General features: G+C 47.5%; 1 protein-coding gene across 1 annotated transcript in view; it reads right to left on the minus strand.

The window, feature by feature from the left end:
• The window catches only part of Dtx4 (deltex E3 ubiquitin ligase 4), a 34,191-nt gene that overhangs the window by 13,999 nt on the left and 3,333 nt on the right, over positions 1-16,859 (minus strand). The window contains exons 2-6 of the mRNA XM_008832157.3: positions 10,699-11,422; positions 5,062-5,123; positions 3,297-3,458; positions 1,147-1,208; positions 124-276 (exon numbers count right to left, since the gene is read on the minus strand). Of these exons, the coding sequence (XP_008830379.1) occupies positions 124-276; positions 1,147-1,208; positions 3,297-3,458; positions 5,062-5,123; positions 10,699-11,422 (1,163 nt within the window). The remainder of the gene's footprint in view (positions 1-123; positions 277-1,146; positions 1,209-3,296; positions 3,459-5,061; positions 5,124-10,698; positions 11,423-16,859) is intronic.

The raw sequence follows: 16,859 nt of genomic DNA on the forward strand, positions 1-16,859 counted from the left end.
GTCACAGCAATAAGGAAAGTAACTAATTTACTTGGGGTCCCTTACTTTACCCCAAACTACTTGTGGAAGAACAGGGGCACCCAGGGACAGGGTGAGGTTGTAGGCCCCCAGGCCAGCACTAACCTTGTTCCCATTGTTGTACATGGCCACCAGGCAGTAGATGTGGTAGATGTGGCCACACCTGGACAGCTTCCCCACCAGGTCAGGCTTGACAGTCGGCTGTGGGCCCTTGTAGCCCGAGGGGGCCGTGAGGCGCTCCATACAGATAGTGCAGTCCTGGCAGAAGAAGACAGAACAGACAGACATCAGCTCTCACCCAGCCTGGGCAGTGGGGCCATGATGGTTTGCCCCTCTTCTAGAAAGTCCACAAATCAGGGGTGCTGTGTTTGAGGGGGGTTAAATATAGCATTGTCTTGCTTTACACAGCAGAGAAGTTCCTGAAATAATTCATATACATGCTTAATTTGGTTCATCAATTCTTTTGTAATCTCTTTGATGACGTACTGCCCTTCCTTGGTATCTTCCAGTACCCTGTCAATAGATACCCTGACAAGCTTTGATAAACTGCACATCTCTAAAGGCACTGCATGCTGTATGCCAAAGGTATTAGAGGGGGGCTTATACTGAAACAAATCTGACACATTTATCAACTTCAGCAGTGTTGACATTTTGGCAGGGTAATTGGTTGTTTTGGGTACTGTTCTGTGCCTTGGAGGTGCTTAGCAGCTTCTCTGGTCTCTACCCACTATATGTCAGTAGCATGCTCCCCTTCAATTAGGACAATCTAAAGTATCTCCCCACACAGGGTCATGTGTTTCCTCGGGGAAAAAATCTTTTTGGCTGAGAACCACTAGTCCACATCAAATCCGTTCTAAAGGAAGGCCACATGGATTAGCATACTGCTTTGTTCAAACTCAGAATAGGTACAGGTAGTATTTAAGAATCTGTCAGCATTCTTTTAAATGGGGAGAGGTTAAGCCATGGCTGCAGCTCAGGACCTTGAACTTTAAAGATGAGGCATCAGCTAAAGCAGCTGAGTACCAGTCAGGGCTTAGAAAGCAGCACCGGCTGCATCCTGCAGAAACTGGGACAGACTACATGTCTGATGATGGAGAAAGTGAGCCTGCTCATGCCCCCTGCACTCACCTCCTCTGGCGGGTGCCGGACCTTCTGCAGATACTTCTTCAGTACCTCCTCTGGGGTCTTTCCTGTGGAGACAGAGGGTCATGAGGTCACCAAGGCAGAGGACAGCAACCAATGAGCCTTGTCACTATGCATGCCCCACAGAGGAGAGAAAGAGACAAGTTCAAAGAGAAAGAGAAAAGGCTGGGAGAGAGCTTAGTAAGTAAAATGCCTACCTTGCAAGCATGAGGACCTCAGTTTGACCTCCAAAACCCACATAAAAAAAGGCAGACAAGGTGATGGATGATTGTAATCCCAGAATTAGGGGAGAAGAGAGGCAGATTCCCAGGGTTTGCTGGACAGCTAGCTATTCTAGCCTAATTGGTGAGCTCCAAGAGAATGAGGGACTCTGTCTCAAAAGAGAAGGTGGATGGGACCTGAGGAAAAATACCCTACCCAAAGTTGGTTGCTGGCCTCTTCACACACCATGTATTCATGCATGTGAGCATCACATGTGCACTCCACCCCCAACACACAGACTAAGACAGAGACCGAGACGAGAGAGAGAGAGAGAGAGAGAGAGACTTATTTTGCAGCCATATTTAAGAATATGAATGAAAATAACAGTTGCAGAAAAGCAACTGAGGGGGCCTGAGGAGGGGTGAGATGTTCCTGTTTGCCTTCACCTCTTCTAGCCAGTTCCCTGACATGTCTATTTTGTCAAATCTGCATTTTAATGAAGATAAACTGAGTTTCTCATCCTGATAATCAAAGAGCCTGGGCTTGCTCAAATGATCCCTTAAAAAAACAGAAATGAAAGTACTTTAAACTGGTCTGTAAATCTTAGGCAGCCTTGATTCATTCATTTTACAGTTTGCTAAATCCCATCTCCATGTGTAACATGGTATAACAGTGAAATTATTTTTATGGGAAAGCAGGCAGTTGTAACCCCAGCTCAGGACACCATCCTCCCTGGCTTCAGATGCTGCTGTTGCTGCCAGCAGACGCAGCTCAGCAGTGTGGCAAAGGTGAGGCTCTGGGAAGCATCTTGGGAAGCCATGGGGATTTGAAGATCTCTTCTGGAGCTGGACCTCTGGGAGGCAGGCCAACCTGAAGGCAGGCTGAGGGTAGGATCATGAGGGCTTACAAGGAACCACAGAACAAAGAGATCTCTGCAAACCTGGATCACTCCCTTAATATCTCCAAACTGTTTTCTCACCTACGAAATAGAGACCTACTCCAAAGACCTAGTGACGATTAATGAGCTGATGGATATACAGGCCTTTAGCACTCTGTCAGATGAGGATGCATTTCAGTATGTGCTGTTAATACTGCCAGGAAGAGGGCAGACGTGTACAGCCGCATCCCTTCCTACTGGACTACAAGAAGGCAATCAAGGTCACTGAAGTGGGGAAATTTTAATAGACTGGGAAAGTAGGACAAGGGTTTGAGGAAGTTTATCATGTCACAGCCAAAATCTGAGATGCAGGGTCTTCCCTCCCACTGTCCTGCTTCTCTTCTAAGAATGAAGCTGCTATTGAGAGCCCATCGCCAGTACCTGGGCTAAGCGCTATATACATACATATATACAATCTGACTTGATTTCATAAGAAGCTTGCAAAATGGGGGCTAACCAAGTCATTACATAAGCAACATCAGCAACCAGAAGGGCAAGCCACAGGGCTGACCCAAAGTCTTCAGGGTCAGGAAAGAACCCTGTCCTATTAGTAGCTGAAATATGTACAGGTATGAAGTGACATGAAGGAGGGCTCATGAGACCGGAAGGCCAGACAAGAAAACAGAGGCTCTTAACTAGTAGGTGACAAAGTAAGGATCTGATCCAGTGTTTTTGTTCTGACAGCAAAGTGGTGTTTCTCTTCTAACCGACAGCAAAGTGGTGTTTCTCTTCTAATGTATTGTCATCGTACCACACTAAATATGTTTATGCTTCTGTAGTTTTGCTTTGTATGTTTACATTTATCCAAGTGTTTCCATCAGACCCATACCCAACCCGCTTTGGTAGGATCATCAAAATCTACTAGTGAGGTCTGCTCAGCAGATGCAGAAACGACAGTGCAGAGGACCAAGCTGGGCTTTGACGTTGGTGGAGGCAGAGCCAGGGCTGGAGTCCAGCCTTGGACTCCGGGTATCTCATCAGAGCAAGAGGCCGGTACCTTTCTTGGCCTGCTTTTTGGTGGTCTTGCGGCTTGTGTTGGAGACTCCTGGGATAGATTTTATTTCACTCTTGCTGACAGGGGGTGGGTGGAGGACCAGCTTTGGTGGTCGAGTGAGGCATACAGGCAATCCTGCTGCACTCATGAGGATCCCAGTGATTCCTGGAAAGGGCGAGAAAGGGCGAGACAGGGGTGAGAAAGAGCTAAAGAATGCGTTCCCAACACACCCCACACCCTCCCTCCCTGTCACTCACTCTCCTGTTCCAGCAGACATGCATTCTCTATCCACTCATCTTCAGTGGCATACTTGACTCTGTGTGTGCGTGTGTGAAAGCCAGAGGACAACCGTTAAGTCATTCCTCATGAACCATTCCCCTCCCTCATTAAAAGTATTAAATTTGTTTTCCTGACAATTTCATATATGTATATAATGTACTTTGATTACTGTCATCCTCTACCCTCTTATCACCCTCCAATCCCTATCAATGAGTCCCTTTCTGACATTTAAGTCTTTTGGTTTGGTTTTGTGGCCCACTGATTTTGACCAGGGCCCTCTGTGTGACCAATGGTGGGGTCACCAGTGGATACACAACTGAAGGCATGATTCACCCTCTCCCATTATCTATTGGTAGCTACTAGTTTAATAGACAGGGGAAGAACCCCAGGAGCCCCTCTCCAACCCATGTCAGACTATACTATTGATAGACCCATTCTTGTGCAGGGAAGAGTACAGGCAGCCACAACTACTGTATGCTCATGATTGAATTGACTGTGTTATGCCCAGAAGATGACATTCCGCAGCCTATCTTCTGCCTCTTACATACTTTCCACCCCCTCTTCTGCAATGTTTCCTGAACCTTAGAACAGGTGGTCACTTGGTTTCTTGGGAGACTGTATATCACTGGCTTGGAACTCACCAAGTAGGCTAAGCTGACTGGCCAGTTAACCCCAGGAGTCTGCCTCCTTGCTGCCTCCCCAGTAGTGGGATCATAAGCAATCAGCACTATGCCAAACTTTTTTTTTTTTTTTCCTTTATACTGTGCGGTGGTTTGAATGAGAATATCCCCCATAGGCTCCAAGTATTTGGACATTTTGTCTCCAGTTGGTGGCACTGTTTTGGGAGGTTTTAGAAGGTGTGGCCTTGCTGGAAGAAACGAGATGAGAATATCCCCCATAGGCTCCAAGTATTTGGACATTTTGTCTCCAGTTGGTGGCACTGTTTTGGGAGGTTTTAGAGGTGCAGGCTTGCTGGAGGAAGCACACTACTGGGGGCAGGCTTTAAGAGTTCTTAAGCCTTGCCAGATTTCCAGTTGCTCTCCTTTCCTGTGTCTGAAGACATGCTAGCTTAGCATTCTGTACTGGCCACCTTTCTCCATGCCTTCCCCCACCATTATGGACCCTTACCCCTGGAACTGTAAGTGCCAAGAAACTCTTCCTTCTGTAAGTTGCCTTGGTTGAGGTGTTTTATCACAGGTGCAGAAAAGGAACTAATATACCTGGATTCTGGGATTGAACTCAGGTCCTCATGATTGCTAGTCAAGAGCTTTACTGACTGAGCGATCTCCTACCCCGACCCCACACACTCTCAGCTTTTAGCAACCAGCTCTCTTCCAAACTCCTCTTGTCCTTTCCCAAATTCCTAAAATCCATCTCATTTTCTTCAGTTATCATCCACATTCTCTCCTTTTAATAAGCAAGCATTTACTGCTTATCCCATGATTCTGCTTTTTCAATCTAACCAAGTCCATCCTAGCTTAGCTCTTACCTGCCAAGGCAGGACTGACTGGACTGGACCCATTTAAGTTCTTCACAGGCACAGTGGGGACCCTGAGGAGGGAAAGAATGGATATATTATGCCTTTGACAAAGCAGGACAAAATAAACCAGTGTTTACCTACTAAAGGTCCAGGAAGTTCTTCACACATTGGCAGGAGGTGATAAGTCAAAACTGAAGTCAGGTCACGTCACTGAGAACCTCAACACAAAATGGTTCCAGCCCACTTAGGGTCAAAGTCAGCAGGGCCTCCACTGCCCTGCATGATCTGCCATTGGTCCTCCCTAATTCCCTTCCCCTTCTGCCGGCCTCTTCTCACTGCCTCTTACTCTGTCCTAGCTGGCCCTCTCATGCCAGGCATGTTCGTGCCTCAGAACCTCTACAAATGTTATTCCCTCTACATGAAATGCTCTTTTACCAAGTAATTCCCTATTTCCACCTACAGTCCCCCTTAGTGTTGGCTAAAATTGTCTTGGTGATGCTCCTGCAACCTTCTCCATCCCATCCCAGGACCCCCAAAACCTTCTTGCCTGGCTATACTGTCTTTTAATAAAATGTATGATTCTTGAAAAAAATTGTTGCTTATCTCCCTTTCTGGAATTTAGGCTCAAAGGTCAAAGTCCTTTTTTCATCTTGAGCCTGGCACTAGTAGGCAATCAATATTTATTGGAAGAATGGAAAAATAAGGAAGCACATTCAGATCTGAGTGTACAAAAGCACCACTAAGATGCTATGAAAACATAGATCCTGGACCCCATCCGATTCACCCGCTCCCGCCCCAAAGCCCATGTACCACAGGAATTCTGTGTTTTTTTCCCAAAGCTCCACAGAGGGTACAGATTTTGCAATCCCTGGTCCAGTACTGGGAAACCACTGCTTGAACAGCTGTCACTTCTCCTCGTCCCTGAGACATATAAATACAAGCAGAATCTACTCCCGTCTCTGCCCTCCCCAGCTCTGGAGAGGAGCCTGCACAGCTGCCTGGGAAAGGCGAGGCCGCCCACAGCGCTGCCTGAGAAAACACAGGACATGTGGGGATCGGGCTTGGGCTATTCCCCTCTGCCACCCAGGCTCCCACAGATGGCTTGGAGAGGCCAGTGGGCCTGGTGACAGATGCCTCCAGGAGCCAGCCAGCCTCAGAATCCAGCTGGGGTAGGGCTGTGCTGAGAAACCAGAAAAGAGAAAGTAGGACTTCTGTATTTGTCCATTTGACGAGAACTCATTGAACTCTACTTTAGGACACTTATGCTTGTAGCTGGGGACACAGCCGTGAACATGACACCCATGTTCTTTTGTTTAGAGATCATGATTACTAACATGCACACACCCTTGGGAATAGTTCTAACTGCTTATAACACATACACCCACCTAATCCTTCAAAATCCCTACCCTGGAGGTGGTACTGTCCATTTCCTTGTATAGGTAGGAGAGTTGAGGCACAAAGACGTTAAGCTAATTTGTCCAAGATCATGTAAGAGTCAAGTACACAAAATTAGGCTCCAGAATCCTTTCACCATGCCCCCCTCCTGCACACATGCTGCCAAGCCCCAAGTTACCCGTGTGCTGCAGAGAACATGAAGACTGGGGAGTGTAATGAATACACCCACCATCAGGACTGGGCAGAAGCCCAGCAGTGAGGTCTGTCTGACCCACACAGACCCATTATGATGGGGTTTCCTCTGTTGCCATCCCAGGAAGCCAGATGCAGCAAAGTTCAGACAAGGATGTGACGTTTATGTATCAAGCCAAATGAAAGGCTACTTTTCTTTCTGAACTGTCCCCCGATAAAACAAGAGCGGATGTGGGGAGGGGAAAGCTGTCTTGAAAACAAGAGCCACCAGACCAAGAAAAGAGGAACAGACTTGATTCTAGATTCTGTAAACAGCCAACCCTGTCAACAGTTCCATATAAGATCAGCCACAGTGGTCTGGGGTTAGAGAGTGCCCTCTTGGCAATTTCTCACCCCACTGCTGAGAGAAAGGTGGCCTCAGAAGCCCTGGGCTCCTTCCAGGGCAGGTTCTCTTCCCCAACTCTACCTGGAGACAGATCTCGGCCGGTGCTATGTTCCCAGGCTGCCCACCAGGGAGCAGTGTACAGAGTTCAGCCCTGCACCTGCCTCCCCTCTCACCACACTAAGGCCCCCACTTCAGCTGATAAAGAGCTGTGATTTGGGTGACAAAAGCCACCTTTGTTCCCACAAACTAGACTGGCAGGTTTCCACACCCTATCTGGTCAACCAGGAAGTACTTCAATTCCCAGCTCTGCACAAGAATTGTGGGGCCTGGAAGGTCTGGAGGGAGGGATGGGAGGCCTGCATGTGGGACCCCTGGACACTGTGGGACCAACTTGTGCCTGTGTGTCAGGAAAGGAGAAGTCTGGGTGGCTGTCCCTAGGCTCTGGGCAGCAGTGGGGCTTAGTGAAAGGTGGGGCAGGTTTGCTTAACCAAACACCAAACATGGAGAAATGGAAAAATCCCTGAGTTGGAGCCTGGTGGCCTCTGTCTAAACTACAGCCTCTCAGTCCCTCTGACATCTGCCTGGGTTACCCAGGTTCTAAAGAGGGCCCACTAAATGTCTGCTCCCAGGGTCCCTGAGGCTGTTTGGATATAGGTCAAGTACCTTGTAAACAGCTGCTGCATCCTGTGCAAATTTGGGTGACTGTTTACACTTTTATTTGCTGGTTGTCCAAGGACCTGGTTTCTGCTACTTCCTGCTTTGCTTTAATATTCTAGTTCTCTCACATTCTTGAGGACAGGGTATCAGGTGCAAATGACTGAGTGGCGTCCCTAGCACTACTGGGCACTAGAAACTGGCAACACCTGTTCAACCATCCCTATGGTTCCTGGTTAAAATGAAAACCCCAGAGAACATATCCTCCACTCCTGGGGCCTCAACTCTCAGAGCCTGAGCCCCTCCTTCTAGAAAGCATCAATCCAATGTCTTCCAGTGTATTCCATTCAGCCAAAGCCCTATCCACACGTTGGCCAATCAGAAGATTTCCCCTCCCCCTATCCTATTAGGCTCTTCCCAGTTGTGGAAAGTTCAAGTTTTTATTTCCATTGATAAAATATAAAGCCCAGGAAAGAGAAGAGCTGATGTGGTGGTGGGAAGGCTAGTATTTTTCTGAGTTATTCACCAATCCAGGAATTCTCAGGCAGGACAATGGCCTTGTTTCTAAGGCAACGGGCAACCATGCCTAGTTGGAGATACAGAAGCCAGACTCTGGGGGGAGAGGACGAGAGGGACCTAGAGGGACGACTGCTGCCCTGCACTGCATAGTCCCTCACCCTTTATGAGCCTCCTGCTTGTGTCTAAATAATTCAGAGCATCTTTTGTTCCTTGTCAAGCCCCTCTTCATCCCACTTCTCCTGCCCTCCCTGGTCTTCCTCCTTTTATCCGTGGGAAAGTTGCTTGAAGAGGTCATGGGCAGAGAGAGGAGGGGGGAACAACAGAAGGTCGATGGCAGTGCCAGACAAAGGGGCTAAACACGCTCATTAGTGGACAAGAAAGGCTGGAAGAGAGAACAGTAGTGCGTTTGGGAGGTGGTAAGAGGTGAGAAGGAAAGGGTGGAAGACAGGGGCAGGCAGGGACCTCTCGTCAGAAAAACAGCAAAGAAAAAAGCAATTTGTTTCTATGGACCTTTTGAGACTGTACTGCTTAGACCTCTACTCCTCCCTCCAGCTTAGACTCCACTGGCTGGAAGAAGCAAATGAAGAAAAGAAAAATGAGCTGCTGACTCTCTCAAAGTGATCCAGGGGTGTCTCCTTCAATGGTGGTGTGGAGTTGCTGGACATTTGTCAAGGGGGGCAGAAATGAGGCACAGGCTGGATCTTGTCAGCATTACTTCAGTAATGACACAAGTATAGATCCAATGGATACCCACTGGACTATCTCTGTGCTTTCACTATACTGAAGGTCTCATTTACTCGTCTAGAAAGAAGGTGCTACCATGAGGCCATTCTACAGCTGAAAACACTGAAGACAGTGCATATAAAACTTGCTCCAAATGGCACAGCAAGGAACTTGGCCTCAAGCCCAGCAGTCAGGGGCTGGAGCCTGTGTCCTCATCATGAGCATGGAGCCTCCCCCTGCATGTCAGTACTCACCCTGGAACTCTGCTAGAGCACCAAGCATGCTACTGCAATCCAGTGTACCCAAACAGAGTCGAGGCATGGTTTAGGTGCCCATTTCCCTAGCACTCCCACTTCTCCACTGAGGAAGTCATGAGCATCCCATGCACCTGACTCACATTTTGCCCTTTATAAGCTGCCTTCAGCTGCCATGAGCCCTTTGCCAAAACACTGATGAACCAGGGGACAAAATACCTGGTTCCAACTCTTTCTCTGTACCACATATGCTAGGTGATGCTTCACGAGAGATAAATCTGAGTAAGTGCTCATGCCTAACACTTCTATCAGTAAAAGAAATGGGATAATACCAGGTAAGCACATCTAGGACCCTGTCAGGTGGTGAGCTCTTTCTGAGGAGATCACAATGACTCTATGAGCAGGTAAGGACAATTCAGGACCCCCACTGACATAGAAGACACTGGCTCTTGCCACGATCCTAGGGCTTACATGAATGAAGCAAGTGTAGAGGCCACTCCAGCCTTGTATCCCTCCCTTCTGCTGTGCATCTTCCCTTCCTTTCTCTTCCCCACGCCAAGCTTCCCTGTTCAGAGATCTAGCTGAGTGTCTATGGCACCTCTTCAGGGCAGCCTAGACTTTCAGTCTAAGGACTTAAGCCAGCTTTAGAGCCATCCCAAACATCTACGACACAGGGTTCCAGCAGAGCCAGACCCCTGGTAAAAAAGGAAAGATGGTTGAGTGTAATGGGCTGACAAGAAGCCAGGCTGTCAAGGCAAAGGCTGTGGGGGTACTGCATGGACATGGATGCTCCCATTTTAAGAGCAGATGTTTATATCAGAACATAAAAAGCAATACTAATAGTACCTATGACAGCACCAGGTTATCACTAGAATATCTGGGACAGGGCATGGAAGACGTAATCCTCTCTTGGCACCTACTGTTAACATGCACTAGGGTACATGCCTGGTAGGGAAGGAGGACTGTAGGGAGAGACTCTGGCAACAACTTCCTGACATCTGAATACCAGTCATGCCAATGATTGGCAAATGAGCCTCAACTTTCTTCACCTATGAAATGGGAGCATAAGTCTCCTTCACAGGACTGTTGTAAGGATCATAAATGAGGTAATTATAAATTGATATAAGGATTATTAATGATAAAATAAAAACCTCCAAACCAGAATACAGTGGGAACTCAGCTATTGTTTCTGATTATGACTTCCTATGATGATAATCTTTATACCTCTTAGTGACTCTAACATGGCCACATTTACTAATAATGAGGAAGTAGGGCTCTCTGTGTGGATCTTCCCTCAGCCAGAGCAAGTAAGAGGCAAAACCTCACATCTAGACGTTTTGGGAGTCTGAATGTGAAAGCCTCCTCCCATATCACATACATACACCATGCTGGCCTCCACCTGCTGGTGGGGAGCTCAGCTCAAGAAGACTAGTCTTGGTCAGTCCTTCTGGTTATATGACCCAGCATGTGAGTCATATGCTTTCCCTAAGGTGGGTACGTGCTCTGAAGCATGGAAATACCTACCCGGAGGCGATCAGCACCCGGGACTGGGCAATGGCCAGTCGCTGTAGGTTGGTTCTATTCAAGGTGGCCAGGGCCACCCGTCCAGTCTTACTGTTGGCTCCTGGAGGGCTAGCAGGAAAGCCTGCAGTTGCCCCAGCTGGTGCATTAGAGATTTGTCTCCGGATCACTTGTGATGGGGTGGTCTTCCCTAGGCCCCGGATAGTGCCTGTGGTGTCGAGCGGCTTGGCCCCAGGGCCAGGTGGAGGGGGCAGTTTGACCACTCCAGAAGGGACCATGTTCTTACGAGTTGCTGGAGGCTGCAAGGGCCCTGCGTTCCCATTGACCACAGCCGCTTTGACGCTCATCACCAAGACACATTGTGGACAGGAACAGGGTGTTGCAGGAGGCGAGGTGGCCGTCCCAGGGTTGACTGGCCAGGACTGAGCCTTGGGCAGGGTGCCGGTGACCATGGGGTAGATGAGGTCTAGTCGGCGTCGGACACGGCGCTGGCGCTGAGTCTGCCTGTTGATCTGGCCCATGGTGCTGAAGTCAATGATGTAGCTGAAGCCAATGGAAGTGAGGTCGATCCAGGGGTGCTGCTTTTCATAGGCATGCTGGATGGTGATGCCCACTTCCATGTCATAGGGCGTCCAGGAACCATTGTCGTTCTCCCACTCCCACACCACACCCTTCCCGGGGGCTGAGGATGGGTCATAGTAGTTACGGCGAACTGGACGTAGGGTCCCTGCCAAAGTAAGACAGAGGGATCAGAGTCAGTTAGAATCACACTGCTTCATATTCAGTTCACAGGCAAACATGACTGAAGTCCTACTAAGCACAGAGCCCTAAGCTGCCTAGTGGGACATCAGCTTTGAATGAGGAGTCATTCCTGTATTTCAGGAATCGACAACTAACCCAGAGTGGAAGCAGACCAACCCACATGGACGGCAGGAGAAGTGGTGTGAGGCAGCAAGAAAGCACCTTCATGCTTAGGGCTAGGACACACTGGTTTGCAGGCAAAGCAATTCACTAGAAATTTCTAGCTAATACAGATCACCTCACTTAACTCCTGTTCCCTGAGAAACAAGGTAACTTCTTCCTGGGAGTTTTGTTTATGTACTCAACAGATATGAATTCACCCATAAGGATTTCTCATGAATGCCTGACAACTCACACTATAGAAACACCCTGACACACAGCAGTGCTCCTAAGTGCCATATGCCTTCTTTGGCCCTCAGAATGATGTCCCTGCACCCAGGGGATAAGGAATGAAGAACACAGAACAGTGGAAATCTAGAGGATAGGGGAACAACTTTGCTTCCACCTAGGTCAGAGGCTATAGCAATAAAGTGGTCCATGGCTCTTCAGAAGAAGAAGGAACCACACCAGCTAGATGGCTCAGCAGGTAAAGGTGCTTGCTGTCAAATCTGACCACCTGAGTTTGATTCCCAGGACCCACACAGCAGAAGGAGAGAGATAACTCCCACAAATTGTTCTCTGACCATGTGTGTGCTGTAGCAACCCCCCCCCGCCGCCAAAATAAATAAATGCAAAATAAAGTTTTAAAGAGGGAAAGATGTGTTCATGTGAGAAGGGAAATCATCTTGAGAGACCTCACACATATTTCCCAGAATTAAATCTTTGATCAGCAACAATAACATGCTCAGTGGTCACGAGGATCATTTTGTAAGTATCTTAAGTCTTTCCTCCAGGAAGCACAAAGCCTTCTAAAGAACAGCCTCTTGGTTTTGACAGTCTCCCTGTGCGGCTGGAAGAGTCAGGGCGATTACAGGATAATGTACAGCACAGATGAACCAGCAGGACCGCAAGAAAACTAGGCCTGTAAAACAGTTGCCTCTTTTTTCTCTACCCACCCCAATCCTGGATCCAACTCCTCCCCAACCAGGGATCACTTCATGGCACCAACATCAAGGCTAAGGATGCTTGGCTCAGGCTGGGGAGGGCTCAGAGATGCTGGGGTTCTCTGCATCTGTCAGCTTAAGCTCTATGGTTCATAGTGGTGGGAAAAGGGGCCCCTTCCCTGACCTCTGACCCACCCCTTCCTTCAACCCAGAGGGAGACACCATGATTGGGACAGAATCCAATTCAAGGGGGGAAAGAAAAGGAACAATGACTATTGAGGTCTTTGCCAGGTCATAACCCGCCCCCCACCCCATCTCTGAGCCCCTTAATGACCCAAAACATCAACATTCAGAGACACAAGGGAGAAGCAGAACAATCCCCTATTCAGTGCCAGGGCCTCTGCTGGGGGGCCTGGGGTCTCAGGATAGGGGAGGCTATTCTATGGTTAGCTTCCCTTTCCTTCCTCAGCAGCAGGTCAACTTTCTGGGGAACAAAAGAGTAGGGGCTGAAAGAAGAGGTTCCATCCTTTCTGGCTGTGAGGAAGTCTCCTTTCCTCTTAGGTTGAGGCTTCAGACTCTAAATTGGAATTGGAAGCAGTCATACAAGAGCTCAATGAAATGGTAATTATTATAGCACCTCATTTTTATTGTATAAGCAGGATGAAGCCAGTATAGGGAAAGTTCGGTTTAGAGAATGTGGGGTGTGTGGAGTGTGTGTTTGTGTGTGGGGGAGAACAAGCATATTGCTCTTCTTTGCACAATCTTTATGCTTAGAAAGCCCCTCACAGGGGCCCATTCTATACAGTTTTCATGGTCATCCTACAAAACACCTTTCAGAGGCAAGAAAATTACATTTAGAGACTTTAGCGGCACTATATTATTTTCAGAGGAAGCAGAGACAATGCATTTGAGCAGTGCTTACAAATGGTTTGAAAAGCGTGTTCAATATCTGTTTGGTTGATAGGTTTTTTGGACAATAAAGTTCCCAATCCTGGAAATGCCTGAGCATGGTCTTTGAACTTCTGAAGATCTTTGAAGATCATGCTGTGGCTTCACATCACCGTCCTCCTTAGTTCCCTCTTTCCTCTACTCCGGTCACACATACACCCCCTTAACTTTCATGCATTCCACTGGGGTTCCTCCAGTATTCACCAATTCCTTTCCACTAAAATACCCCCTTGCCATTTTCACCTCTTGAAAGTCTGTGCTCCTTCAGTCCTAAACAACTGTCCACCCATTTCTTGAAATAATCTTCCAGTTCAAGGAAGTCTGAGGTACAGATCTGGACTGACTGTTTTCAGATGTCTAAGCACTTCTCCTAGGTGCTCTGAGTGAGGGCACGGATGCCTGTGTGGCACTTTGCATTCCAGTGCCTACTGCAGTGTCTGACAGCTCTTAAAGCACCATGAACTGTGCTGGGATTGACTGAAGACTCTGGCCACTATGATATTTAGACTCTGGCCACTATGATATTTAATCTTTGACTGCATATTCCTAAGCACCCCATCAGTTGCTATGGAGAATGCAAAACTCAAGCATTCCACAAGCAGAATGCATTCTAAACAGTTAAAAGTGTATAAGTGGCCATTTATGATGTACAATGAGCCAAAAGGATGTCAAGGAAATCAAACAGGCAAGAAAAATGACCACATCCCTTCCCTGCTTAAATCTTCCTATAATTTCTTCTTAGGTCAGGGCCCAAATTCCCATGCCCCACCAACCTCCTCAGCCCCTTCCCCCAACATACGCCATACACACTTCCTTCACATTGGCATTTACTCTCTCCTACTGCCATCCTTCTCTGACTCCGGGCCACTGCCCCACCATGCTGGGTCCTCCCTCCAAAGCACTCAGCATACTCTTTGCTGCTGTTTCTTCAGGTTAAAGCTCATTTCCCCCAAGGAAGTTTTTCTGACCAGGTCAAATTCCTGTTTCCAGTATTTTTTTTTTTTTAACAGCCCTCATCTCAATGAGCATTTGTACATCTAATTGTGTGAGTAGTTATAAGAAAATCTGCCTCCCTCCCTAAATCCCCAATCTAGTGACAGTAGCATCAAAGTGTTTACCCTGGCTCTGTCCCACAGGCTAGGCATATCCTAGGGGCACAATAAATAATCAACAGATAACTGAAGTCATGACAGTGCACAGAACTTTTGAAGAAACAGATGACAAACGGTATAAGACTTGAATGGTAGGGAGAATTTCAATAGGCAAAACGGCAAGAAAGAGCATCAACAGGAACCGTATGAATAGACAAGGGGAAAAAATTCCCATAACTCTGGGAAAATATATGGCACAATGGACCAACCTAGAGGCATAGAAGGAATGGAATGTCAAGCTGTGATGGGCTTTGCTCTCAGATGAAGAAGAGCTAGTGACTTTTTTTTTAATGTGGCAAGACCATGCTGATGAGATCAGACGGAGTGACTGGGTGCAGAGAAAAGTAAAAGAGCTGGGCAGACTCTGAAAACAGGAGATGGGTAGGACCGGGCCACATGTGGCTGGCTGCTCTGTAAATGATGTTCTAAGTTCACTCCTTCATAATCCCCAGGGGTGCAGCAATGCCCTCGAGACCTAAGAGCCTGGCCTGGGAGTCCGGTTCTCCTCATGCACATTAAAATTTCAACTGATAGGCCACATGCTTTGCATGCTGTCGCATTAGCTACTCAGTAAAACTCTGAATGATGGAATGAGTCAAAGAATCCTAAGACTGGCCATGAGGAAATTGCAAAATGGTAGCAGACAGAGGAATGTGAGAATGAGGTAGTTTGTGGAGAGAAAGTTGCTGAGTTCAGGTCAGCCCTACAGCGTGCTTGGCAAAAGTAAACACACACAAAACCAAAAATTTGGGACAAGAGAGCAGGTGAGATTTCACTTCCTAGAGACTTGAAGTAGAAAATTCTAGCCCTGGGCTTTTCTAGAATCAGGGCCATGCACACCCGAGATAGGAGAAGTTCCATCTTTTTGTTGGTATGATAACCCAAGGAGGTCTCCAATATGCTAGAAATAGAGAATGGTCACAAATGGAGGAGGAAGAGGAGGAGGAGGGAGTAGGAAGGAGGAGGGAAGAGGGAGAGGAAGGAGGAGGGAAGAGGGAGAGGAGGAAGGAGGAGGAGGGAGAAGAGGAGGGGGAAGAGGAGGAGGAAGCAGCAGCAGCAAAATTTCCCAGGCACTCAGTCATCAGCATCCCAAAGCATCCAAGATGTTTTGTTTCTTGGGAAATAGATGACAATGCCTTCCAGGTGTGGCCTAAGATGGCCAAGGCATGGAACCCACCCCAGTGTTTTTAGAACTTATACTATGTCTAGGAAGTCCTTGTTTTCTTGAAGTAGCCCCACTTCACTCTCAGAGTAGAATGTTCCATGAGGGCAAAGTCTTGGATGTTCTATTACTGCTATGGCCCATAGGCCTATGACTGTGCAGTAATCAATCAACGATATTCACAAATGCAGGAGTCGGGTATGAAGCACTTCATTTAGAATCTTAGTTATGTCACTGACAGAATACCTTGAACCCTTGAACAACTTAAACTCTTTCAACCTGTTCCCTTTCTTATAGAGAGGGAAGAACAATCTTCATGTAATTGGTGTGAAGATTAAATGAGACACCTGTGCAATGCAGTTGGCATGATGCAAACAGATGACCCATCCTTCACACTACAGACAACACATGGACATCATGATGTCTACTTCCTCCACTCTTGTGCTTATACTAGTTAGGAAACACTGGGGGAAGGATTATGTCAAATCCTGTTATCAAAACCCATCCCTTCATTGGGCCCTTCTCATTACATTTAAGGCATAAAGGGTCTAGGCATGCACTGGAAACATTCATAACTGGGAAGACTTCTTCCTTGTATCAACCCACTATGATGGGTTGATCGTTGTTGATGGTTGCATCATTGTTGAAGGTGCTGAGCTCATTCACCTGCAGATCCCCATTCTAGAGGGAAAGGAGGAGGAAAGACTCTAAAGGTTGATTTTTCAATATACAATGGAAAAGGCTTGAGCAGTTAGGGGACTTGCTCAGTGTCACAGACTAAGCAGCAAGTCCAGAATGAGAATTTGAGCCATGTATTCTCCCTTTTCAGTCCAGTGTTCTCCATCCTGCTGCTGGAGTATATCAGGTGTGTTAGAACACATGGGGAAGTGATGCTGAAGGAAAAGTCTCCCTACAAGAGAAAAGGAAACTCCCTACAAGAGTAAAGGACTTTGGGTGGAGAGGACTCTACCAGGGTTTACAGAAAAAGCCAAGACCAGTTCTCACTGCCCTAAGCCCCTCTCTTTCCCTTCTTCCAGATTCTCCAGCCTAAATGCCTAG

Source organism: Nannospalax galili, unplaced genomic scaffold (assembly GCF_000622305.1).
Source record: "Nannospalax galili isolate Female #2095 unplaced genomic scaffold, S.galili_v1.0 scaffold936, whole genome shotgun sequence".
Lineage (NCBI taxonomy): Eukaryota > Metazoa > Chordata > Mammalia > Rodentia > Spalacidae > Nannospalax > Nannospalax galili.